Genomic DNA, 27,377 nt, shown 5'->3' on the forward strand with positions numbered 1-27,377 from the left:
ACACATTACTTTTAAAGCATTTATATGTTTTATAGTTTCTTATTAAATATCATACATAATTATAATAATGATCTTGTTTAATGTTAATTACCACAAATAGGCCTACTAATAAATGTATAACATTTAAAGTTGTATATGTTGTATGTACAGTATAATGACTAACAATAATTGAAAGTGCATTTATAAATTATATACAATTATTAAAATTACTTATAAATTATAAAACATTATAATTTGTGATTTAGAAAAGTATTTTCATAGATTAACTTTAACCGAGATCCATTAATGCTACAACAAAATGATCATTGTTAGTTGTTTATACCGCCTTAACCTTATTGAAAAGTGTTAGCCATTTTTTTTATTATTTAAAGATAAATACTAAAACAGTACCTGCTTAAGAGTCAGTTCAGATGGATGTCCAGTATTGTCACAATAACTGTGTGTAAAATAAATCCCTCAGGCGACAGATCCAACCCACAGTGTGGTGATATGAGTTTAGCCATTATAAATGTCTTTGCCACTGTTCTGCAGTGACAGGAACATGACATGGTGTTGAAAGGTCTCTCTGGTGAACACTTCGAGTTGGCTGGGAATCTGCTGCATTAGTGACGTCCCCTGATAATCTCCCCTAACAAGAACCATCAGCACCCCTGCCCGCCACCATATCACAGGACACCATAGAAGCTTTTCTATTTCTAAATTCACATCTTTGTCAGTTTCAATACAAAACAATGCAAGGGCAACATTTAGGATGCTGGATTTTGTAATGTTGAAACAGAATCTTAGTCTTTTGCAGACTTTCTTAAAGAAAATTATTAAAAAGTTTGGGGTAAATGTTTTTTATGTATTTATTTAATAATATAACTAAAATAAAATACAGTAAAACATTAATATTGTGAAATATTATTACAATAACAAACTTTACTATTTTGTCTCATGGGTCAGATTTATACATCATAAATAAATAAGCTTTCCATTGATGTATGGGTTGTTAGGATAGGACAATATTTAGCCGAGATACAACTATTTGAAAATCTGGAATCTGAGGGTGCAAAAACAATCGAAACATTGAGAAAATCGCCTTTAAAATTGTCCATTTATGTTCGCGATTGTGCAGCATTCACTCACAAATGTTTTATATATTTACGGTAGGAAATTTTCTAAATATCTTCATGGAACATAATCTTTACTTAATATCCTAATGATTTTTGGCATAAAAGAAAAATCTATAATTTTGACCCATGCAATGTATTGTTGGCTATTGCCGCAAATATACCTGTGCGATTTGTGACTGGTTTTGTGATCCAGGGTCACATGTAAATGTCATTTATTCCTGTGATGGCAAAGCTGAATTTTTAGCATTATTACTCAGAAATCATTCTAATATGCTGATTTGCTGCTCAAGAAACATTTCTTATGATTATACATGCTGAAAACAGCTTAACCTGATTGTAAGGGTGAGTAAATGACGACAGAATTATACGTTTTTGGTGGACTATCCCTTTAACTTCAGTATGGAAGAACACTTAATTTCCCAGAATGTATTACCTGTGTTGAATTTCTTTAAATTCTTTGAATTTATTAAGTTCCTGTCATTCTAATTTAACTTTCTGTGTGTAAGATGTAAGACAAAAGGGAGCCAGTTCTTAGAATCAGAATTTTTCCCAAGTCTGCAGTGTAGTACCATAAAAAGAGAAGTAATTTGGCAAAATATGGCTTTAGCTACAGTAAACTGTATACCGAGCAGTAAACGTGATCATGTGTAGTTTGGCGTGTGCTGGGAGCAACAGTCCATATGACCTTGTGTTCTCTAAAGCCGATGCTGGGCCTGTTCAGCATAGGGTGGGGCACAAGAGGGGATGGATGGAAACTAAAGGACTAAAGCACTTGGCTTGATTTAACCACAGTATCAGCATAGTGGACGCTGCCCTGAGGAAAGGCCAGACCCCCACACTTTTGAAACACAGTGTCCTGGACCGTAACAAAACTACAGATAAGAGAGGGGCCTAGATAAAATCAATGTGTGAGTGATAGGTGAAGGGCCAAAGAATCAGAGATGGAGAATATGTATTCCTGTGACTCACACAAAAGATATTCAGCATTCCTGGCCATCAGCCTGAACGCTTACAATGGAGCACCTCTAAGTGCCAGGACACCAAAAGATTGGCTTGTTTTAGTGTGTTTGATGTGCTTACGTCAGGAGGGGGGCTCACAGGTCAGATGTCCTTGGCCTTATAGGGTTAGTGCAATCGAGGTTATAAATCCCATCTCTGCTATTGTGCTGAATCTCAGTATACTGTCCACCGGACCGGGACCCTGTGTGGTTTTTCGTGTGTACGTTCTTTCCTATGACTATGTGTGTTGTGCTATTGCTGTACTGCTTTTGTGTTATATTTATCACTACCAATACTTCATGTGTCCATTTTTCTCTGTATTTTAGGAGGAATCACAAACATCTGGAGCCTCCATCTGCATCTGCTGTCGGTCATTAACCTAATAGGTAAATTTATGTTATGATGCAAGCACTGGACAATTGCATTGAAAATCACTTAAAATGCATTAGTTCTTCTTTCTAGTTCACAAGTCCTTCGTTTTTTATAATTTAAGGTTAACTATGGGTGATGCTGAAATGTCAGTTTTTGGGCCTGCTGCCTCTTTCCTGCGGAAGTCTGACAGGGAGCGTCTAGAGGCGCAAACAAAAATATTCGACTTAAAGAAGGAATGCTTTGTGCCGGATCCAGTGGAGGAGTTTGTTAAAGCCACCATCACGAGTCGAGAGGATGGCAAAGTCACTGTGGAGACACAGGGAGGGAAGGTCAGTGCAAAAAGAACATGATTTCCATCTTTTATGACCTTTTATGAGGCTTTTGTGAATATTTGATCAGCCAGCATGTGATTTTGATATTTTAGTATCATCCAAACTTATTACTGGGATGAACTTCTTTTACACACACATACATTCTAAAACATATAACATATGGTGGCATTTTTTAAGGAGGCTTCATTTCTCAAAGTCTCATAGGCTACATAATGAACAATGCATTGAACAGATAAACAGTATACTCAAATAATTTATGCTGAACATTGTAACATTTTTGACAAGCCTTGTTGTTAGCTGAACCCTCTAAGGGTTCATGTTTTAATTTTAAATGTTTTAATTTGATAAAAAATTGTGTTTTAATTTTTATTCAATTTAATTTGGCATTGATGTTTCCAGCACAATCTTACTGTCCTCCTACAGTTCCCTTGGGCTTTTCGGTTGGAGAACCCTGCTCTAAACTTTATCCTTTATTTGTACAGACTGTCACTGTCAAAGAGAGTGACGTTATGCAACAGAATCCCCCCAAATTTGATAAAATTGAAGACATGGCAATGCTGACCTTTCTCCATGAGCCTGCCGTGCTGTTTAACCTCAAAGAGCGCTATGCAGCATGGATGATCTATGTGAGTATACAGGAGTCTCAGCTGCTTCTCTGAAACCAAACATTTATACTTTTTTAAGTATACATTTATTTATACATTTATACTTCTGTTCTACAGACCTACTCAGGGCTGTTCTGTGTCACTGTCAACCCTTACAAGTGGCTGCCAGTGTACAATCAGGAGGTGGTTACAGCCTATAGAGGGAAGAAGAGGAGTGAAGCTCCTCCCCACATCTATTCCATCTCTGATAATGCCTACCAGTACATGCTGTCAGGTAATACTAAAAAAAATAACCAACAAAACAAAAAATGTACAGATAATGAAATCAGCACCAACAAATAAAACAAAACAAAAATGGATATTTGTTATTCTGTCCTTGAACAGACCGAGAAAACCAGTCCATTCTTATCACGTAAGTGACAAAGCACACCACATGTAAAGTCACTATATTACCACTTAACTTTTGTTACAGTACAGAGAAGTCTTCTGTATTTCTGCTAACTTAGCTACAGTAATCTTCTGGCAATGCATTAAATGGATAGTTCACCCAAAAATGTTAATTCTGTCATTTACACATCTACATGTTGATGAAAGTCAAATGACTTCTTCCACAAAGATATCTTGTAGAACCTCCATGCAGCTCTTGTCCATACAATTCAATACTCTAAAACTATTACATAACTTTGTTTATTTATGATCCTAGTGGAGAGTCCGGTGCTGGGAAAACTGTGAATACTAAAAGAGTAATTCAGTACTTTGCCAGCATTGCAGCAAGTGGAGGGAAGAAGGACTTGGCTGCTCAGAACAAGGTGCTATTTTAAGAAAGGGACAAATATAGTGCTTACAAAGCCTTTGATGCCTAATGTTTTAAATATGTTTTTACCTTCTTCTGGGTTTTTGATCTCCTTATTTAGGGAACCCTGGAGGATCAAATTATCCAGGCTAACCCTGCATTGGAGGCCTTTGGTAATGCTAAGACCATCAGAAATGACAACTCCTCAAGATTTGTAAGTGAACGTGTACTAAATAAAAAATTGCAGAGCATATTCAATTTTATGCAACATGGTGTAAGGAGGCTGTTCAACATTTTTCTGTAGGGAAAATTTATTCGAATTCACTTTGATACAAGGGGGAAACTGGCATCTGCTGACATTGAAACATGTATGTCATTGCTTTCTTTTTGCAAACATTTCATTCATTTTACATTTCATTTCATTCTAGTGTAAACTTGATAATGATATACTAAAATGGAAAAGTTATTCCTTTGCTTTTTTTTTGTGTACAGATGACAATTTTGTAAAAATGATCCCTGTTCAAATGAAAATGACAAATTATAGTGGACTACTTGTACATTATAAAACTATGTTCTTCCTATTTGTCTAGATCTCCTGGAGAAGTCTCGTGTGGTCTTTCAGTTAAAGGCTGAGAGAGACTATCACATCTTCTATCAAATCTTATCCAACAAAAAACCTGAGCTCCTTGGTGAGCAAATAAAGTAACTTCAGATACTCAATAAATAATACAAAACCTAGATAGACTTGAATATAATCTTGTGCTCTCTCTCTTCTATTTAAACTGTATAAACAGAGATGATGCTAGTGACAGCAAACCCATATGACTACGCATTCATCTCTCAGGGAGAGACCACAGTTGCTTCTATTGATGATGCTGAGGAGTTAATGGCTACCGATGTACGTTTCTTGCCATTAAAGCTGGATAAAAACCATAATGATCTTTGGCCACATAACATTCATGTCTTAAGGCACTAACATACCAAAGCATTCTACTTTTACAGAGTGCCTTTGATGTATTGGGCTTCACACAAGAAGAAAAGAACTCTGTGTACAAGCTGACTGGAGCCATTATGCACTTCGGCAACATGAAGTTCAAGCAAAAGCAGCGAGAGGAGCAAGCAGAATCAGATGGAACTGAAGGTAAGGAATTGAAGCTGATATCAAAATGCAGCAAATTCAAATGTAATCACCTCTGTGAATTTATTTATTTCAGTCATGCTTTATGTAATGAATCTTGATTTCCAGATGCTGACAAAGCAGCATATCTAATGGGTCTAAATTCTGCTGACCTCATTAAGGGTCTATGCCACCCAAGGGTCAAAGTTGGAAATGAGTGGGTCACCAAGGGACAAAGTGTCCAGCAAGTAAGTAGTCTTAATCCAAGCTGACAACAATGAGAGAACGAAAAGTAAAACAAACAAAACTTTTATGCGCTGGTTATTTCAGGTGAACTCTTCTATTGGTGCCTTATCAAAATCAGTGTATGAGAAAATGTTCCTCTGGATGGTGGTGAGAATCAACCAGTCTCTGGAGACAAAGCAGCCTCGCCAATACTTCATTGGAGTGTTGGATATTGCTGGCTTTGAGATCTTTGATGTGAGTACTGAATGCTTAACACACAAGTTACACCTCAGCATTTCAAATTTCTATATTTTTTCATATAAAACTGTTACTGCAACTATATGCTATTACAAATTCATGTACAGTTCAACACCTTTGAGCAACTCTGCATCAACTTTACCAATGAGAAACTGCAACAGTTCTTCAACCACCACATGTTTGTGCTGGAACAAGAGGAGTACAAGAAAGAAGGGATTGAATGGGAGTTCATTGACTTCGGCATGGACTTACAGGCCTGCATCGATCTCATTGAGAAAGTGAGTCACCAATAATTGCTACAACACGTTTTAATTACAGCAAGAATATATGTGTTTCTTTGACATTAGCATTTCTCCATATTCCTGATTCCTTCAGCCTATGGGCATCATGTCGATCCTTGAAGAGGAATGCATGTTTCCCAAAGCCAGTGATACAACCTTTAAAGCAAAGCTTTATGACAACCACCTTGGGAAATCAAATAACTTCCAGAAACCCAGGCTTATGAAGGGCAAGCCAGAGTCTCACTTTGCCCTGGTTCACTACGCTGGTACAGTGGATTACAACATCAACAACTGGCTGGTAAAGAATAAGGACCCCCTGAATGAAACCGTGGTTGGGTTGTACCAGAAATCCGCCCTGAAGTTGTTGGCTATATTGTTTGCTAACTATGCAAGTGCAGATTCAGGTGAGCTTGTAATGTTTTAAAAAAATTTACATTATAAATTTGATGAACCGTCTACTTTAAGTAATGTGAGGTCATACGACATGTGAAAATCAAGCTATAAATCAATAGTGTCCACACTGTATCAAGTTGCATGGTATTTTAGCTCCATCATTAAACATTTATGAATAACTTTTGAATTATATTTTGTCGAGCAGACAGTGCAAGTGGTAAAAAAGAAAAGAAGAAGAAAGGGTCATCATTCCAGACAGTGTCTGCACTTCACAGGGTATGCCAATGCCTGTCAATACCAAAAAACTATTTGTTTCATCCTAGTCAAAATTTGCTAACAAGTGATTTCTTACAGGAGAATCTTAACAAGCTAATGACAAACCTGAGATCAACACATCCTCACTTTGTACGGTGCATCATCCCCAATGAGACAAAGACACCTGGTGCGATGGAGAACCCTTTGGTCATGCACCAGCTACGCTGTAACGGTGTACTAGAAGGCATTAGGATCTGCAGGAAGGGCTTCCCCAACAGAATCCTCTATGGGGACTTTAAACAGAGGTACCATGAGTTCAGGGAAGGAACAATATTACTAGAATTAACTGCAACACCTGATTGTTTTTTGTTGTTGTTTTTGTTGTTTTTTCAGATATCGCATCTTAAACCCTGCATCTATCCCTGAGGGACAGTTCATAGACAGCAAGAAAGGAGCAGAGAAACTGTTGGGTTCTCTGGATATCGACCACCAGCAGTACAGGTTTGGGCACACTAAGGTAAGTCATGTATCACTACTAGGAATATGTGAAATGCTGTAAAAGGTTGTGATAACTTAATGTCTGCTATTACATCAGGTATTTTTTAAGGCTGGTCTTCTTGGCCAACTGGAGGAGATGAGAGATGAGCGTCTATCAAAAATAATCTCTGGGATTCAAGCAAAGTCTCGTGGTCTTCTCTCAAGGGCTGAGTACCAAAAGATGGTAGAACGCAGGTAATGCTTATCTCACAGATTATATTAAACTAGCGATGTGTGTTTATATATGCTGTTGAATTTTAAATGGAGTTTGAATGTATTTTTTATGCATTCTCTGCCAAAAAAAAGGGATGCCCTGCTTGTGATTCAGTGGAATGTACGTGCATTCATGTGTGTCAAGAATTGGCCCTGGATGAAACTCTTCTTTAAAATTAAACCTTTGCTGAGATCTGCTGAAGCAGAGAAGGAAATGGCCAATATGAAAGAGGAGTTCTTGAAGCTCAAGGAAGCTTATGCAAAGTCTGAGGCTCGTAAAAAAGAACTTGAGGAAAAAATGGTGACTCTTCTTCAAGAAAAGAATGACCTTCAACTTCAAGTTCAGGCGGTAAGTTTGTCAAATGTCATAAATGAAAGACTGGAATAAACAGTATGTATTTTTATGCATGAATCTTTGTAATATTTTCAATGCAAACAGGAACAAGATAATCTCTGTGATGCTGAAGAGAGGTGTGAAGGTCTGATCAAAAACAAGATTCAGATGGAGGCTAAAACCAAAGAGCTCACAGAGCGGCTTGAGGATGAGGAGGAGATGAACGCAGAGCTGACAGCTAAGAAGAGAAAGCTGGAGGATGAGTGCTCTGAGCTGAAGAAAGATATTGACGACCTGGAGCTGACTCTGGCTAAAGTGGAGAAAGAAAAGCATGCTACTGAGAACAAGGTTTCATACAAACTGTAATTAACTGTGAAAAGGAAATGTCCATCTCTAATAAAGTGTTTAATTAATATTAGCTTTATACACACAGGTGAAGAACCTGACAGAAGAAATGGCAGCTTTAGATGATATTATTGCCAAGCTGACAAAAGAGAAAAAAGCCCTGATGGAAGCTCATCAGCAGACACTGGATGACCTGCAGAGTGAGGAGGACAAAGTCAACACCCTCACTAAGGCAAAAGCAAAGCTGGAGCAGCAGGTGGATGATGTAAGTAAGCCAAGCTCCTTGTACGTGATGTATAGATACTTTTTTGTTGTTTTGTGAAGAAATAAGAATGTTTGTTGCAGTACATTAAGAATTTCATTTGTTAAATCTGTTAGCTTGAAGGATCTCTAGAGCAAGAAAAGAAAATCCGAATGGATCTAGAAAGAGCTAAGAGGAAACTTGAAGGAGATTTGAAGTTAACCCAGGAAAGTTTAATGGACCTGGAGAATGACAAGCAGCAAATGGAAGAAAGACTGAAGAAGTAAGACAAACTACTTTATTATTAGTGTATTATTGTTGTTTTTAATGTTTGAACATCATAATAAAATAAAGTCAATAATTTCATTTTCAGAAAAGACTTTGAAATCAGTCAGCTCAACAGTAAAATTGATGATGAACAAAATATAATTATCCAACTACAAAAGAAACTCAAGGAGCTGCAGGTACTTTATAATACCATACTTAATGATCAGTTCTCTTGATCATTGTAATGTGCATTTTGAAGGAAAAAAACTCTACTTCTCTTTATAGGCTCGAGTTGAGGAGCTGGAGGAAGAACTTGAGGCAGAAAGAGCTGCCAGAGCCAAGGTGGAGAAACAGAGAGCAGATTTAGCCAGAGAGCTGGAAGAGATCAGTGAGAGACTGGAGGAGGCTGGAGGAGCTACATCTGCTCAGATTGAGATGAATAAGAAACGAGAGGCAGAGTTTCAGAAACTTCGCAGAGACCTTGAAGAGGCTACTCTGCAGCACGAGGCCACTGCCGCCACACTGAGAAAGAAACAGGCTGACAGTGTGGCTGAACTTGGAGAGCAGATCGACAATTTGCAGAGAGTCAAGCAAAAACTGGAAAAGGAGAAAAGTGAACTCAGGCTGGAGCTGGATGATGTGGCCTCCAGCATGGAGCATATTGTCAAGTCCAAGGTGAATTGGCTCATTCTTTTCTTTTTTTTGGGAAGATGGCAAGATTCTTTTTATTCATAAATATTCAAAATTTGACCTTAGAATAAAGATCTTTAAATATCTGTTTGTTTGTTTGTTTGTTTTGTTTTTACTTCTGGAGAATGTCTATACTAATACAATATTTACTCAAAATAGACTAATATGGAGAAAATGAACCGAACTCTGGAAGATCAACTGAATGAATTCCGTAACAGGTATGAAGACACTCAAAGGGCCCTAAATGACTTTACAACTCAGAAGGCAAAGCTTCAGGCAGAAAATGGTAAATCAGCAGTTTTGTCTTGACTATAAAATGGTGATAACTTTATAAGACAACAACAGTTTATTTGCCTGTTTCTTTCAAAACAGATGAATTTGCTAGACAGTTAGAAGAAAAGGAATCATTAATCTCTCAGCTGACAAGGGGTAAGAACTCCTTTAGTCAACAAATGGAGGACCTGAAAAGGCAGTTAGATGAAGAAATGAAGGTAACATACACTTGTCCACTTCCCCTATATTTCCACTACCGCTTGTACTTCAACTAATTTATAACCTTCTATAACAAAGTGATCAAACAAATCTTTTTCTAGGCGAAGAATGCTCTCGCCCATGCTGTACAGTCCTCCCGTCATGACACAGATATGCTCAGAGAGCAGTATGAGGAGGAGCAGGAAGCCAAAGCAGAGCTACAGCGAAGCATGTCTAAAGCTAATTCTGAGGTGGCTCAGTGGAGAACCAAGTATGAAACTGATGCCATTCAGAGGACTGAAGAGCTGGAAGAAGCCAAGTAAGATATGAAACCTTTATAACTCTAAGTACATAAATGTACATGATATTGGGAAACATTCAAAAGGACCCAGCAATGACTGCTTGTGTTTCTTGTATTGATCTCTAAAACATTTAGATTTGACATCCCATTTTCTCTGTTCTGCCAGGTTTTTTTGAGTTCCACTTTTCAAAACCCTGCTGAAAAATCCAGCATGAAAAAACTACCTTATGCTGGTAACCAGCGATGCTGGATGTTTCAGCAGGGAAGACTGTTCTTTTAATTACTAATTACTTTTTAATTACTTTTAATTCCATGCAGGAAGAAACTGGCACAGCGTTTGCAGGAGGCCGAGGAGGCAGTGGAGGCAGTTAATGCTAAATGCTCTTCCCTTGAAAAGACTAAACACAGACTCCAGAATGAAATCGAAGATTTGATGGTGGATGTGGAGAGATCCAACACTGCTGCTGCAGTTTTAGACAAGAAACAAAGAAACTTTGATAAGGTAGTATTTAAACGAGAGACTAAAACATTTAGACAACATTTATAATTGTACGAATTCACCTTTATATATAGAGAAAGAGAAAAAGAGATTTCAGAAACTCAAAACTCAGTCAAAAGTTTGGACACACCTATACTCATTCTTTAGTATGGAACTTGCATGGCCAAAAAATGTTAAGCAAATAAAACATTTTAGATTGCAAATTTTCTCTTGTAAATCCACCCTTTGCCCACGTCTCCTTTCCAATTTATTAGTATAAAAAATGTATTCAATTAATTTTATTATATTTTAATTAGATCAACATTCATTATCAAAAATCGATTTAATAATTTTTTTTCCTTTCAGGTCTTATCTGAATGGAAACAGAAGTATGAGGAGTCTCAGTGTGAACTGGAGAGCTCTCAGAAGGAGGCCAGATCTTTGAGCACAGAACTGTTCAAGCTGAAGAACTCCTATGAGGAATCTTTGGATCACCTGGAGACCTTGAAGAGAGAGAACAAGATCCTGCAAGGTTCTTGCCATACGAAATTCTGCTACTTTGTACATGTTTGCATAAAATTACATGTATTTGTTTTTGTATTTAAGTCTCTATGGATAATCCAAATGATACTGTAATTTTTCCTTTAGAGGAGATCTCTGATCTGTCCGAACAGCTTGGCGAGAGCGGGAAGACAATCCATGAGTTGGAGAAGGTCCGTAAGCAGCTGGAACAAGAAAAAGCAGAGATACAAGCTGCTCTGGAAGAGGCTGAGGTAGGAGCTTGGCCACAAAAAAACAAATTGAAAGAAGTGCAATGATGACATGAGTAAGCTTATTCTGTTTTTACAGGGTTCTCTGGAGCATGAGGAGGGTAAAATTCTGAGGGCCCAGCTAGAATTTAACCAAATAAAAGCTGACATTGAGCGCAAGCTGACGGAGAAAGATGAGGAAATGGAGCAGTCAAAGAGAAACCAACAGAGGACCATAGACACCTTACAAAGTGCTTTGGAGTCTGAAACTCGTAGCAGGAATGAGGCTCTCAGGATAAAGAAGAAGATGGAAGGAGATTTAAATGAAATGGAGATCCAGCTGAGCCAGGCTAACAGACAGGCAGCTGAGGCTCAAAAACAACTCAAGTCTGTCCAGGCCCATCTGAAGGTAAAAAGTGTTACCATTTCATAATTCACTATCTTTATCTACAAAAGTAACCTTATAACCTTAATCTTGTAGGACTCCCAGCTTCAGCTTGATGACTCTCTTCGAGCCAATGATGATCTGAAGGAGAACAGTGCACTTGTAGAGAGACGCAATACCTTGCTTCAGGCCGAACTGGAGGAGCTTAGGGCTGTTCTGGAACAAACAGAGCGTGGACGCAAACTTTCTGAGCAAGAGCTGCTCGATGTCACTGAGAGAGTACAGCTTTTGCATTCTCAGGTAAACCATGAAGAGTCTTTTTGTATTTTTGTCGAAAGGTCCCATTTCGAACGATCACTGTATCGGACACTTTCTCATGCAGAACACCAGCCTCATAAACCAGAGGAAGAAGCTGGAGGCTGACGCATCCCAGCTTCAAAGTGAGGTGGAAGAGGCAGTGCAAGAATGCAGGAATGCTGAAGAAAAAGCCAAGAAGGCCATCACTGATGCTGCCATGATGGCTGAGGAACTGAAGAAGGAGCAGGACACAAGTTCTCACCTGGAGCGTATGAAGAAGAACATGGAGCAGACCATTAAAGACCTGCAGCACCGTCTGGATGAAGCAGAACAAATTGCTATGAAAGGAGGCAAGAAACAAGTTCAGAAACTGGAGGCTAGGGTGAGTAATTACAGTCATCTGCTATTCTTGTGGCTCTTGTTCATTTAAGAAGACATGAATAAAGCAATGTCTAATGTAAGTCTACTGGATCACTCCTAGGTAAGAGAGCTGGAATGTGAAGTTGAAGCTGAACAGAAGAGAAGCAGTGAATCTGTGAAGGGAATCCGTAAATATGAACGCCGCATCAAAGAGCTTACATATCAGGTGGGATTAAAATATTTAGATTTCATGGGAAAGTGAATAAGTTTGATAATGATTAAAATAAATCATCTACACAGAATTAATCTTTAATTATGAATCTAGACTGAAGAAGACCGTAAAAACATAGCCCGTCTTCAGGATTTGGTTGACAAGCTGCAACTAAAAGTCAAAGCTTACAAAAGAGCTGCAGAGGAAGCTGTAAGTGCTCTTGAAATTCAGAGACAGAACTAGTCGCCGTGGATGGTGTTGTGTAAAGTATACTGATGTCTTAAGTGTTTTGTTTGCCTCCTGTAATAGGAAGAACAGGCAAACACTCACCTCGGCAAATTCCGTAAACTGCAGCATGAACTAGATGAAGCAGTCGAAAGGGCTGACATTTCTGAATCTCAAGTGAACAAACTACGTGCCAAAAGTCGTGATGTGGGGCCAAAGGTACAGTGGACACAATTAAATAATCATTCATTGAAATGTTAAAGAGCTCATGAAATTGCATAACTTCAGTTTGGATCCCACTCTTTTAATAGCCAACATGTCAGTCAGGCAGTCAGATTTGCTACTTGCTAGCCAGGTATTTATAATTGGGAGTGACTATCTCAGAGAGCATCTGATTGGACAGAAATGTTTAAGGACAGGTTAAGTCATCAATGTTTTTGGCTGTTAATATTTTACAACATCTTTCCTTAATAACTAATGAAGTCTTTTTTCCCTGATCACATTCTTCTCTCACAGAAAGGATTTGATGAAGAGTGAAGTCCTGGAAATCTTCTGAAATCATCTTTATTTGCTTGCTTTTCTCTCAGTACACTATTGTACACTGTTCACTATTTCCTCACTTACATGAAATAAAGTCACTCTGCATCTAATTTGTTGTCTTATATGTTTATGGAGACTACTATTGTGCTGTTTTTATTTGGCCCAAGTTATATCACATTGTACAATTACTCTAAAATTTAATTCTCAGAAGAGCATTTAGTTTACTTAAATATAAATTAAGTAACATCTACATCTATTTATCATTATTATCAATTTGACATTTTACAATAAAGCAAATAAACATTTGTATCCCCTGAGAATGTTTATCAAAGATACACAGTAATCCCTCAGTGTATATAACAGCTTCTCTTTTGTAGTTTTTTAGCTTTGCCTCAAACATACAGAACTCTCTAGTGCTGAACATGTCCTGTGGCAAGTGAAACTAACTTGGGAGTATAAATAATAAATCACAACTGAGTTTAAATGTGCTTTTCAAACTGCCTGAACAATGATTTTAAATGAATTTAAGGTAACCAATGAGCGTCATTGACTCAGTGTACTGAGCAGAACTTCAGGAATCAGGTTTTAAGCATCAGTAATGGAAGTGCTGATGTCTAAAATGGAAAAGGATATAACAAAGCCTTTGGTTCTTGAAATAGATTGGATAAAAGGGATAAAGGCTCATGCTCAATGAGCTACTCTGAAGTACTTAACATGTCAATTATCTCAGACAACAGCACTGATACTTCAATGTGGCAGATCATCTTTTTACTTAGATGCATTTCATGAACAGATATTACAAAAATGTACACAGGAAAAATCCCGTAGGAACTTCCAAGGGAGATTATGCTGTACATCAAGAACACAACATCTATAATGCTACAAATATATTATGAAAATTATACTTCTTTACAGTTCTATTAGTCACAGTTCATTAACAAATCCTCAGTCATTTTTAAATAATTAGTCATTTATTTTGTCCAGTGGGTCCTTTAAATGCTGTCTAACTCACCTCAGAGCAGGTTTCTCACAGGTATTAATGAGTAGGTGAGACACACACCACCGAGAGAGGTGAGAGAGCAGCAAAACAAATCTTTGGCTCTATCACGGTTGTATTAGGCACACTTGCACTCATAAATCTTTAGGGATGTGTAAATGTAAAATGCGCAACATTTTAAATGCACAAATTGCATATGTATTTGTAAATCTTGATAACATGGCCAATTATGTAACATTACGCATTAAAACACGTAAAATTCATAACAAGTGTAATTAAGCAGCCAGCTAATAGGTAGGCATACACATTTATAAATGGCAGTGATCTAATTTTATGAGCAGTGGGAACAAAATGCATGTTACCTGTGTGTAGGAGTGATGTTCATTATGTTAAGCGCTCATCTGACTAAAAAGGTCATCGTTATCTTTACTGAGATTTTAGCAATGGCTTGGCATTTCTCACATCCTTTTGCACTTTGACGCCAGTCATCGTTTAAAAGATTTGGCTGGGTGTCAGAATAGAACAGTATTATCACTTGTCATGGGCACTTAACTCCTTGTTTATCTGTTGACCCTTCCCGTGTGGTAATTGTCAAAGGTACTCACCTTTCAGTTATGTCTGCCAGTTGTATGTATTGAATCCTAAAAAATCTTATTCAAACAACAATCTTAAAATGGACAAACATCTATAGAAACACAACAAACCAGGAATTATTTTCCAAAATTGTGTTGTACACCCATGAGGCCAATGGATTAGTGTCCCTTTCATCACTCACAGTTGCAACACATTCCAAGGAAACTGACACCAACATGTGAACCCTCAAAAAAAGATTTAATATGAGTACAGGACTCTATACAAGTACAAGAATTTCAGTATACCATAAAATATTCATGGGTCTCTGTGTATACCTGTCACTTGGTTTTATTTATGAGGAAAATCACCTATAATGGCCAGTTGACAGACTATAGTTGATCCCAGGCAGAGACATAAAGTAAGGTCCGGCTCACAGTATGATGTGGTTTCACTCCTCAATCAGTGAGAATCCACTCAGCAGGAATTTCACAGGGTTATCTTTGTCCTCAAAGAAACAATGGGTTGTCAACAACATGTCTTGTGGGGGGAGACACTTGCTGGCTGGTAGATGATAATGAAGGATGGTACGGCAATAACCAACATTGTTCCCCACCCAGGAGAAAACTCCAGTTCTCTCTTCTTTACATTTTTATTGTATTATCATTATCTAATTTTACTGAATCTGAGGTATGACCACTCATATGAGTGCTGTTCGACACTTGCCGCCTGGTAAATCCCACAGACTAAGATGCTTAATATAGATGCAGACTCAGAGGGCATCTGATATTGTTGTTTGCGTCCCTGCCAAGTCTGGGCTATGATGACAAAAAACACAATGTCGCATATTAACCCCCCATAAGCTCTCTGGGTAATTGAGAGCCCATATGGCATGCAGTTCAAACAAATCTCTTTACAAAAATCTGATACCTTCTCTTGAGTATTCTAAACAATGCTGGATGACAAATATAGAATTCCATCTAAAGTTTGTTAAGACAGAATTCAAATCCCTTTTTTGCCTGTTAAACCCTCATGGGGCGCTAAAGTGCCGTGAATGTAGTGATGGCTTACCACAAGAACACGAAAATAGAATTTCCCATAAATATCTTGCTCCTTTGCCTTAAGTTTTGGAGTAATATTCATATCAGATGCATATTCTTCAATGTACACTGTACACTGTCTTTCACATTTAATTTAAGTGAAAACCACTTAACTCGCTAGACTAAATTAGCACTCAGCTATCAGCGAGAGCCTAATATGGAGCACTAACCAGTCTTAACAAAGATAAGACTTAACTCAACTAGCAGGTTCTTGCTTCTCCCTAATACCCATAAGTACCCTTGTTGAACCCTAGTGATCAGGCGCAATAGCATTCCTGCCTTGTAGGATGCCTTCCCCAAATTTGGGAGGGTGAGTTCCTTTATAAAGAGTTCTCATGGTTGGTGTCCAGACAAGTCAGACGTTTTATCTGAGGGTAAGATTTGAGCCAAAACTGCATAGTGAAGTTACATTTAATATTAGAGAATTCAAATTTCTACTACAACTTAATTCACGATACATCCATTTTACTTCTCATTATGTTGCGTTCTTCTGATTACATCTTTTAAGTATTGGATTGTTTAGTGACGTGACAAAGACTAAAAAGTGTTTATTCACATCTGAGTCTTAAGGAGTAACAATAAAATTATATTTACATTAACAGGTTCTTCTGCACCTTGTGCACATCAGGTAAGAGTCATGCTTATTTTCTATGAGATTTTTTTTATTCATATGTCAAAGCTGGTTTTATATGATCGTGTAGTATTTAGAAATCTGTATGGGAATGTTGATCATAGCATGTCTGATATTGCCAATTCTTAAAACTTCACATTAACATGGACTTAACAATGCCATCTCCAGACAAGGCAATCATGGGGGACGCTCATATGGCACAGTTTGGAGCAGCGGCTTCTTACCTGCGGAAGTCAGATCGAGAGCGTCTGGAAGCACAAACTCGTCCCTTTGATATGAAAAAGGAGTGTTTTGTGCCTGATCCAGATGAAGAGTATGTGAAAGCTTCAATTATCAGCCGTGAAGGTGACAAAGTCACTGTACAGACTGAGAAAAACAAGGTAGGCTCAACTAATAAGGAGTATTTTGAGAAGATGCTTTTTCAAAGGCGGGACAGTTTCAATGACAGAGCTATTTCAATGGTACATCTTCAATGTGGTCGCTGATACATTATGATAATTGTTAATTAGAAACCACTGAGCATTAGTGAGGTCTTCATTATTTAAATGTTAGCTTCAATATGATTTGCCTTTGGAACAGTGCTATAATACAATCTGGACAAAACAGCAAATTTGATGCCACTTTACACAAGAGTATTACTCTAATGCTTAAATTTTTTCTGCTTCTAACAGACTGTCACTGTAAAGGAAGATGACATTCATCCCCAGAACCCACCAAAGTTTGATAAAATTGAAGACATGGCAATGTTCACCTTTCTCCATGAGCCTGCCGTGCTGTTTAACCTCAAAGAGCGCTATGCAGCATGGATGATCTATGTAAGACCAGACCAGTTCAATATCACTCGAGAATACAACCTAATTAGCTTCAATTACTGAACTTTATTTGTCCTTTCCCACAGACCTATTCAGGGCTGTTCTGTGTCACTGTCAACCCTTACAAGTGGCTGCCAGTGTACAATCAGGAGGTGGTTATAGCCTATAGAGGGAAGAAGAGGAGTGAAGCTCCTCCCCACATCTTTTCCATCTCTGATAATGCCTACCAGTACATGCTAACAGGTATGGACAAAATCTGTTCTGCTCTGAAGATCTGAGAGTACTCGTATTCTAGCTGAAAGCATTATCAAATTGGGCAAAATGTTTCATAAACAAACATGCAAAGTGTGAGGAACCTTTTTTGTATTTTGCACAAATCTCTGGATGAGCCTTATCTTCTTAAAGATTGATAATATAGAAGCCGTAACTGAAGAATTCTTCTCCGTTTCAGACAGGGAAAACCAGTCAATTTTGATCACGTAAGTATTATTTTTCTTTTAATATAATTCCTTAGTTAATTCAGTACTTCATGCCACTTTTTAATAATCAGATTGTTGTTCTCTGTAGTGGAGAATCTGGTGCAGGAAAGACTGTAAACACGAAGAGAGTTATTCAATATTTTGCAAGTATTGCAGCTGGGGGCTCAGCAAAGAAAGATGGGTCAGAAAAGAAGGTAAGTCATTTTCATATGTGTCATCTGTTTCTGCATTAACTAGAAAAAAAGACATTTAACTCAATTACACCATGCCAAAGCATTTACCTTTTCATTAAAGGGAACCCTGGAGGACCAAATCATCCAGGCTAACCCTGCTTTGGAAGCTTTTGGCAATGCAAAGACCATCAGAAATGACAACTCCTCAAGATTTGTAAGCTTCAGCATTGAACATTTATGTAAAACTTTTAGTGAAGCTAATGTAATAGTGACATGTCACAACTATCACAAATATAGTGTGAGAACACCCTCTGCTGGATAAATCAAAAAGAGAACATAAGGTTAACAGATGGCAGCATCCGGAGCCATCATAAATATGATAGTGTATTTAGTATTTAATTAGGGTACAAATTATGGTACAAAACATTGAAATCAGCAAAAAATAAATAAAAAAAGGCCTTAATCAGAAGTTATGTTATGTTAGAAGTTGTAAGAGGTTAATGCAGTTAAATTAATCTGAAATAAGTACCTCTTAACACAGGCATTAGGTATTTATAAGCCAAACTGATTGATTTTCAGTAGTTTATACAATTATTATTGCATTCATTGTGCTTAACTTCTTAATATGATCATTGTTTTTTATTTAAATTCTATAGGGAAAATTTATCCGAATTCATTTTGGTGCCAGTGGAAAGTTGGCCTCTGCTGACATTGAGACATGTAAGAATTAATTTCATTTTGATATCTGGACTCTATGTGTGGTTTCATAAAACACTGAATGTCAAAGACTAAACATTTATTTTTTTGTTAATATATCAGATCTTCTGGAGAAGTCAAGGGTGTCTTTTCAGCTTAAGGCTGAAAGGGACTATCACATTTTCTATCAAATCCTCTCTCAGCGGAAACCTGAGCTGCTGGGTAAGATGCAGTATATATTCTGTAATCAAAGGCCTTTTACAGTAGTGCCGGATCGTCACAAACTGACAGTTCTTTCTTTCTCCTGAAATAGAGATGCTGCTCATCACCAATAACCCCTATGACTACGCTTACATCTCCCAAGGCGAAACAACCGTAGCCTCAATTAATGATGGAGACGAACTACTTGCTACTGATGTAAGAATGAAACGTATTATATTTTAGTTTTTCTGTCACTGTAAAGTTCTCAAATGACATCTATAATTATGTAAACTTTAGGAAGCATTTGATGTACTAGGCTTCACTCAGGAGGAGAAAAATGGCATCTATAAACTGACTGGAGCCATTATGCACTATGGCAATATGAAGTTCAAACAAAAGCAGAGGGAGGAGCAAGCAGAAGCTGATGGGACTGAAGGTGTGTAGAGTATAATTCCTGAAGCAGAAAACTAAATGCAACACTCTCTTATCTCTTATGCATAGCAGTGTTTTCCTTGAAAATAGATAAATCTTATTTATTTTACAGATGCAGACAAAGTTGCATATCTGATGGGCCTAAACTCTGCTGACTTAATCAAGGGTCTATGCCATCCAAGAGTGAAAGTAGGAAATGAGTGGGTCACCAAAGGGCAAAATGTCCAGCAGGTGAGTTGGTGTGGCATTAATTAAATGGTGTCCATTTAGACAAGTAATGGCAAACTAAATGCTTCTTTGTGCTCAGCTGTACTATGCTATTGGTGCACTGGCCAAGGCAGTGTATGAGAAGATGTTCCTTTGGATGGTTGTAAGAATCAATCAGTCTCTGGACACCAGACAACCTCGCCAGTACTTCATTGGAGTGCTGGACATTGCTGGTTTTGAGATCTTTGATGTAAGTCTTTGTGGAAAGATCCTCATGTTGTCATGTTTAAAATGCATATTACTATGCAACTTACAAAAACTTAAAATTTCATTCATTCTAATTTAAAACAACAGTTCAACACCTTTGAGCAACTCTGTATCAACTTTACCAATGAGAAACTGCAACAGTTTTTCAACCACCACATGTTTGTGCTGGAACAAGAGGAGTACAAGAAAGAAGGGATCGAATGGAAGTTCATTGACTTTGGCATGGACTTACAGGCCTGCATCGATCTCATTGAGAAAGTAAGTAGTGCTGGCGATAAAGCTTTCATACATGAATAGTGCTTTAACTATTTAACAAAGCAATTTTCTACAGTCAGTAACTCAATCCTATCAACTTCTTTATTCAGCCTATGGGCATCATGTCAATTCTTGAAGAGGAATGCATGTTTCCCAAAGCCAGTGATGCAACATTTAAAGCAAAGCTTTATGACAACCACCTTGGGAAATCAAATAACTTCCAGAAGCCAAGAGTAATAAAAGGAAAGCCGGAGTCTCATTTTTCTCTAGTTCACTATGCTGGTACAGTTGACTATAATATTAACAACTGGCTGGTGAAGAACAAAGACCCACTGAATGAGACTGTTGTTGGTCTCTTTCAAAAGTCTACACTCAAGCTCCTGTCAATGCTATTTGCTAATTATGCTGGGTCAGAATCTGGTATGTATGAGAAAAATTATGTATGCACAATTAGAATCTCAAATGCACTTATGAGTGGTTTGAGTACTACCAGTTATAAGTAATTATTGTGCCTTGTTTTGACCAGATGGTGGTAAGGGAGGTAAAGGAGGCGGAAGTAAGAAGAAGGGCTCCTCCTTCCAAACTGTGTCTGCGCTTCACAGGGTAATTGAGTTTCAGACTCAAATGATCATACACAATAAAAAAATAAATAAAAAAAGAATAGATAATGTGTACTAATGATATCAAGCTTGTCTCCAGTGAACATATGTCAAATTTTTTTTAATAGCAATCCTTTGAATAGCTTTGAATAGCTTTACATTCTGTGCATTTATCCCAACAGGAAAACTTGAATAAGTTAATGACAAACCTGAGATCAACACATCCTCATTTTGTACGGTGCATCATTCCTAATGAGACAAAGACTCCCGGTGCGATGGAGAACCCTTTGGTCATGCACCAGCTACGTTGTAACGGTGTACTAGAGGGCATTAGGATTTGCAGGAAGGGCTTCCCTAACAGAATCCTCTATGGGGATTTTAAACAGAGGTAATTATTATTGGTTCTTTGATACTTAAACTCTAAATTTAAAACAACACTTTCCATTATTACAGACATTCTGTACTTATTTGCAGGTACCGAATCCTAAATCCTGCAGCCATACCTGAAGGTCAGTTCATAGATAGCAGGAAAGGAGCTGAGAAACTGTTGGGATCACTGGATATTGATCACAATCAATATAAATTTGGACACACAAAGGTGAAAACTTAGATTAAACTGAAGAATAATTTTATATCCATAATTTAATATGGGAGCAAATATGAAAGTGGTCATGTTGTTCTGTAAGTAAAGTGCATGTTTCTAAAATGAATTCTGCCTAGGTGTTCTTTAAGGCTGGTTTACTGGGTCAGCTGGAAGAAATGAGAGATGACAGACTCTCTCTAATTATTTCTGGAATTCAAGCTAGATCCAGAGGACTCCTGGCAAGGATTGAGTTCCAAAAGATAGTTGAAAGAAGGCAAGAATTCCATATATTACAATTTGTACACTGTACTATGTTTTAAAAACACTATTTTGTGATATTTGCTGACATAACATTTTTTATATCCTCACAGGGATGCCCTACTGGTTATCCAGTGGAATGTCCGTGCCTTCATGGGGGTGAAGAATTGGCCCTGGATGAAGCTCTTCTTCAAAATCAAACCTCTACTCAAGTCAGCAGAAGCAGAAAAAGAGATGGCAAATATGAAAGATGAATTTGCCAAGCTCAAAGAGGCTTATGCTAAATCTGAAGCACGAAGGAAAGAACTAGAAGAAAAAATGGTTTCTCTTCTCCAAGAGAAGAATGACCTACAGCTTCAAGTCCAAGCGGTCAGTTAATAATTTTGTGCCTATAAAATGTGACAAGTAAATGTGTTTTCCACAGCACAGAAATCACTGTAATTGTTTAACCTTTTAACAACAGGAGCAAGACAATCTATGTGATGCAGAGGAGCGATGCGATCAGCTCATCAAAAACAAGATCCAGCTTGAGGCAAAAGCCAAAGAGCTCACAGAGCGGCTTGAGGATGAGGAGGAGATGAACGCAGAGATGACAGCTAAAAAGAGAAAGCTGGAGGATGAGTGCTCTGAGCTGAAGAAAGATATTGACGACCTGGAGCTGACTCTGGCTAAAGTGGAGAAAGAAAAGCATGCTACTGAGAACAAGGTCTGGGATGTCTTTCTACACAAACACACACACACGCACGCACGCACGCACACACACACACACACACACACACACACACACACACACACACACACACACACACACACACACACACACAACACACACACACACACACACACACACACACACACACACACACACACACACACACACACACACACACACACACACACACACACACACACACACACACACACACTGTATAAACACTTAGAACTTAATGATCCATGGTCTTTCACAGGTGAAGAATCTGACAGAAGAAATGGCAGCTTTGGACGACATCATCGCAAAGCTAACCAAGGAGAAAAAGGCCTTGCAGGAAGCTCATCAGCAGACACTGGATGACCTGCAGAGTGAGGAGGACAAAGTCAACACCCTCACTAAGGCAAAAGCAAAGCTGGAGCAGCAGGTGGATGATGTGAGTGTTACAATTTACATCTACCTTTAGGATTCTTGATGCAAGCACATGCTATGCAGCCAATATTGACATGCTCAATAAATCAAACATGTTTAATTATTTAAACCAGTTGGAAGGATCTCTTGAGCAAGAAAAGAAGATCCGTATGGATCTAGAAAGAGCTAAGAGGAAACTAGAAGGAGACTTGAAGTTAACCCAGGAAAATTTAATGGACCTGGAGAATGACAAGCAACAAATGGAAGAACGACTGAAGAAGTAAGGCAATTTCTCCCATTCTTTCATAGTCCAATTTGTTTGTTCAAGACAAAGGACTGTAAATATCTCTCTTGTAAATATAGGAAAGACTTTGAGATTAGTCAGCTCAATGGGAAAATCGAGGATGAACAAACTATTTGCATTCAGCTACAGAAAAAACTGAAGGAACTTCAGGTATCAAAAAAATAAATAAATAGAGCATATTGCCACAGATTTTTTTTTTTAAATGAGACCATGACAACCATGACATATGTTCAATTCTAGGCGCGTATTGAGGAGCTGGAGGAAGAGCTTGAGGCAGAAAGAGCTGCCAGAGCCAAGGTGGAGAAACAGAGAGCAGATTTAGCCAGAGAGCTGGAAGAGATCAGTGAGAGACTGGAGGAGGCTGGAGGAGCTACATCTGCTCAGATTGAGATGAATAAGAAACGAGAGGCAGAGTTTCAGAAACTTCGCAGAGACCTTGAAGAGGCTACTCTGCAGCACGAGGCCACTGCCGCCACACTGAGAAAGAAACAGGCTGACAGTGTGGCTGATCTTGGAGAGCAAATAGACAATTTGCAGAGAGTCAAGCAAAAACTGGAAAAGGAGAAAAGTGAACTCAGGCTGGAGCTGGATGATGTGGTCTCAAACATGGAACATGTTGTTAAGACAAAGGTATTATTAATACAAATATTTTTTTATATTTGTCGTCTTTGATGGGAAGTAATTTTCTAGCCAAATTATGTACGTTGTACAGGCAAATCTTGAAAAGACCTGCAGGTCTTTGGAAGATCAAATGAATGAATACAGAACAAAATTTGAGGAGGGCCAGCGTTGTATCAATGACTTCACAATGCAAAAATCGAAGCTACAATCTGAAAATGGTAAGGCTGCCAATAACTGTCTTGTTTAATTCTTATGACTGACAGAACACCAACAATAATAAAATACTTGATGACACATGTAGGTGAACTTTCAAGACAGCTGGAGGAGAAAGACTCTCTTGTCACCCAGCTAACCAGAAGCAAGATGTCTTACACTCAGCAAATTGAAGATCTTAAAAGGCAATTTGAGGAGGAAACTAAGGTGTGAACTGAGTATGAACATTGCCTGATTAATATTTCAAAAATGAATTGCATTAATTTTGTTGATCTGCTAAATAACAATGTGTCCTCCAGGCAAAGAATGCCCTCGCCCATGCTGTACAGTCCTCCCGTCATGACACAGATCTGCTCAGAGAGCAGTATGAGGAGGAGCAGGAAGCCAAAGCAGAGCTACAGCGAAGCATGTCTAAAGCTAATTCTGAGGTGGCTCAGTGGAGAACCAAGTATGAAACTGATGCCATTCAGAGGACTGAGGAGCTGGAAGAAGCCAAGTAAGACATGTTTCTATTTCGGATTTCATAGAAATTCTGACTTTTCCATGTAACTTCTCTACTGACAGATAAGCTTTTTGTTTGTGTTATGTTTCTTTTAAAATGTAAGACGAACAAAAAGTTTTTCTGTTAGTTGGCCAAGCTTCACCAAACAGAAGGTAAAATATATTGAAATGTCTATCCACTAGAGTGTGCACTCACACAATATTCCTCAATATTGTTCCGTTTCCTAAAACAGGAAGAAACTGGCTCAACGTTTGCAGGAGGCTGAAGAAGCTGTTGAAGCAGTAAATGCGAAATGTTCTTCTCTTGAAAAGACCAAACACAGACTCCAGAATGAGATTGAAGATCTTATGGTGGACCTGGAGAGGTCTAATGCAGCTGCAGCTGCATTGGACAAGAAGCAAAGAAACTTTGATAAGGTAACCAAACTTGATTTGGGATTAAGCTCAAAAATGCTTTCTGAATACCTGTAATCCTACTTAAATGAGAAATGATGCTTTTAGGTCCTGGCTGAGTGGAAGCAGAAGTATGAAGAGTCACAGGCTGAGCTAGAGAGCTCTCAGAAGGAAGCCAGATGTCTGAGTACTGAACTTTTTAAGCTGAAGAACTCCTATGAAGAATCTTTGGATCACCTGGAGACCATGAAGAGAGAAAATAAAAATCTCCAAGGTAAATAAACCAAAATAACTTTTTATTGGCAAAGAATCTTAATATATAAATGGAGATACTGGAAAGGCAATACAAGTAATACAATAGGACTTTATGGTGTATTTGGAGTGGGGTGGTGGAAGAAGAGTTTTTAGTATTGTAGAGACATTTATATTTATATCACTGGGGAACATAATGGCAATATGTAATATATATATATATATATATATATATATTTTTTTTTTTTATCTAGAGGAAATTTCTGATCTCACTGAGCAACTTGGTGAAGGAGGAAAGAGTATTCATGAGCTGGAGAAAATGAGAAAACAGCTGGAGCAAGAAAAAAGTGAGATTCAGTCTGCTCTGGAAGAGGCAGAGGTAAGTTTTCAGATGAAGCTCGATTTCTTGACTTTGAAGAAAAATAAAAAATATAAAAACAACAGCTGATTAAATTGTATTATTACTATTGTTTAAAATTAATCGTATTTTTAAAGTATTGCAAACCAAGTTATAGATCACAAAATGTTATGTTTAAAAGGCCTCATTGGAGCACGAGGAGGGTAAGATTCTGCGAGCTCAGCTAGAATTTGGCCAAATTAAGGCTGATATTGAGCGCAAACTAGCTGAGAAGGATGAAGAGATGGAGCAGAGCAAACGGAATTTGCAGAGGACCATTGACACTCTGCAAAGCTCCTTGGAGTCAGAAACACGAAGCAGGAATGAGGCCCTCAGAATAAAAAAGAAGATGGAAGGAGATCTGAATGAGATGGAGATCCAGCTTAGTCAGGCAAACCGACAAGCAGCAGAGGCTCAAAAACAACTCAAGAGTGTCCAAGCACATCTGAAAGTAAGATGCACTCAGAATCAATACTGTGAATCAGTTAGGCAAAGAATGAAAGCTTTTGAAAGGGTAGAGCTGTTGAAGGGTTTGTCTTAATTAGTTTGCACTCATCTTTCAGGATGCTCAGCTTCAGCTGGATGACTCTCTGAGAACAAATGATGATCTCAAGGAGAACATTGCGATTTTAGAGAGACGCAACAACCTTCTGCAAGCTGAACTGGAGGAGCTGAGAGCCGCTCTTGAGCAAAATGAGAGAGGCCGTAAGCTTGCTGAGCAAGAACTCCTGGATACCAGTGAAAGAGTGCAGCTACTGCACTCCCAGGTAAAGCGAATGGATGCTTATTCTTAAGGTTGGGAATGGAAAATCAATTCCAATTCTGGAATCGGATACTTGTTATAAAATTAAAATTGATCGATCCGCTTATTGATTCCTGTGTGCGCATTGTAATGTGGTTTTAAAACATTAGAGAGCAAGAAGATGTGAAAGAACTCAATTCGGCATTTGCGCGTTGTTTTCTGTGCTGGGCACATCCAGACTATCTTTTGTTCATGGTATTGAGCTGCAACAGAATGTTACAAAAGAACAAAAAGTCACAGAATAAATAGGATTGATATCTAAATGTTCTAAATGTTTTAATTTATTTTCCCCATAATAAGCAGAACTGATATTGGAATCTGAATCGCTAAAATTCAAGTGATACTCAACCTGACTTAATCTTCATTTTGAACAGATCCATTCTTATTCAGTTTCTAATTTAATGCAAATACCTAATTTGTCCAGAATACAAGCCTATTGAATCAGAAGAAGAAGCTGGAGGCTGACACATCCCAGCTTCAGAGTGAGGTGGAAGAGGCAGTGCAAGAATGCAGGAATGCTGAAGAAAAAGCCAAGAAGGCCATCACTGATGCTGCCATGATGGCTGAGGAACTGAAGAAGGAGCAGGATACAAGTTCTCACCTGGAGCGTATGAAGAAGAACATGGAGCAGACCATTAAAGATCTGCAGCACCGCCTGGATGAAGCAGAACAAATTGCTATGAAAGGAGGCAAGAAACAAATCCAGAAACTAGAAGCTCGGGTGAGTGACCTACCTTAAATCCCAACAATGTTTTCTGACTGTTGAAAGTGGTATGCTGTAAAAACATTCATACTATGCCAACAGGTGAGGGAGCTGGAGAATGAAGTAGAATCAGAACAGAAGAAGAGCAGCGAGGCAGTGAAAGGAATTCGCAAATATGAGAGACGTATTAAAGAACTGACCTACCAGGTACTACAACAACAACAAAAAACATCTAATTTTATTACTGAATACACCAATAGAAAATGTTACGACAACACTTTCAAACATAAAATAATATCTTTTTGTTATTATTTGTCTTAAAAGACTGAGGAGGACCGCAAGAATATGGCTCGTCTGCAAGATCTAGTTGACAAGCTTCAGCTAAAGGTCAAAGCTTACAAGAGGGCTGCAGAGGAAGCTGT

The 27,377-nt window shown here is 38.1% G+C and overlaps 2 protein-coding genes across 2 annotated transcripts; both read left to right on the forward strand.

Moving 5' to 3' along the window:
* The first annotated feature begins 2,254 nt into the window (after positions 1-2,254).
* LOC309491609 (myosin-7-like) lies at positions 2,255-13,499 on the forward strand. Its single transcript, XM_082190672.1, has 39 exons — positions 2,255-2,334; positions 2,441-2,500; positions 2,608-2,815; positions 3,301-3,444; positions 3,541-3,697; positions 3,808-3,835; positions 4,127-4,232; positions 4,338-4,430; positions 4,521-4,584; positions 4,807-4,905; positions 5,011-5,114; positions 5,219-5,357; positions 5,463-5,581; positions 5,664-5,813; positions 5,924-6,094; positions 6,192-6,501; positions 6,696-6,766; positions 6,845-7,050; positions 7,139-7,262; positions 7,341-7,477; positions 7,589-7,844; positions 7,935-8,177; positions 8,263-8,439; positions 8,553-8,698; positions 8,789-8,879; positions 8,968-9,357; positions 9,532-9,658; positions 9,745-9,863; positions 9,966-10,162; positions 10,463-10,646; positions 10,989-11,154; positions 11,271-11,395; positions 11,472-11,780; positions 11,853-12,056; positions 12,139-12,435; positions 12,535-12,639; positions 12,739-12,834; positions 12,934-13,068; positions 13,366-13,499. Exons 3-39 carry the CDS (start codon positions 2,615-2,617, stop codon positions 13,384-13,386), a joined length of 5,811 nt encoding a protein of 1,936 aa, XP_082046798.1. The 5' UTR covers positions 2,255-2,334; positions 2,441-2,500; positions 2,608-2,614; the 3' UTR covers positions 13,387-13,499.
* Positions 13,500-16,713: 3,214 nt separating this feature from the next.
* Positions 16,714-27,372, forward strand: LOC309491616 (myosin-6-like; the record flags this gene model as incomplete). Its single annotated transcript, XM_082190680.1, has 35 exons — positions 16,714-17,067; positions 17,359-17,502; positions 17,586-17,742; positions 17,951-17,978; positions 18,067-18,172; positions 18,273-18,365; positions 18,808-18,871; positions 18,971-19,069; positions 19,161-19,264; positions 19,346-19,484; positions 19,593-19,711; positions 19,788-19,937; positions 20,042-20,212; positions 20,320-20,629; positions 20,736-20,812; positions 20,991-21,196; positions 21,283-21,406; positions 21,529-21,665; positions 21,763-22,018; positions 22,113-22,355; positions 22,618-22,794; positions 22,904-23,049; positions 23,133-23,223; positions 23,314-23,703; positions 23,786-23,912; positions 23,996-24,114; positions 24,207-24,403; positions 24,642-24,825; positions 24,910-25,075; positions 25,308-25,432; positions 25,593-25,901; positions 26,014-26,217; positions 26,677-26,973; positions 27,058-27,162; positions 27,280-27,372. Coding segments are annotated over exons 1-35 (5,694 nt in total), but the record flags the coding sequence as incomplete, so codon positions are not given.
* Positions 27,373-27,377: the final 5 nt, after the last annotated feature.

The sequence above is a fragment of the Leuciscus leuciscus genome (genome assembly GCF_965113295.1).
Source record: "Leuciscus leuciscus genome assembly, contig: HAP1_SCAFFOLD_386, whole genome shotgun sequence".
Classification (NCBI taxonomy): Eukaryota; Metazoa; Chordata; class Actinopteri; order Cypriniformes; family Leuciscidae; genus Leuciscus; species Leuciscus leuciscus.

Excerpts from the sequence above, each read along its gene's own strand:
- LOC309491609 (XM_082190672.1), top strand. The coding sequence starts at position 2,615 with ATGGGTGATGCTGAAATGTCAGTTTTTGGGCCTGCTGCCTCTTTCCTG. Across the intron at positions 3,445-3,540 it reads ATGCAGCATGGATGATCTAT|ACCTACTCAGGGCTGTTCTG; the intron begins GTGAGTATACAG and ends TCTGTTCTACAG. Across the intron at positions 10,647-10,988 it reads AACAAAGAAACTTTGATAAG|GTCTTATCTGAATGGAAACA; the intron begins GTAGTATTTAAA and ends TTTTCCTTTCAG.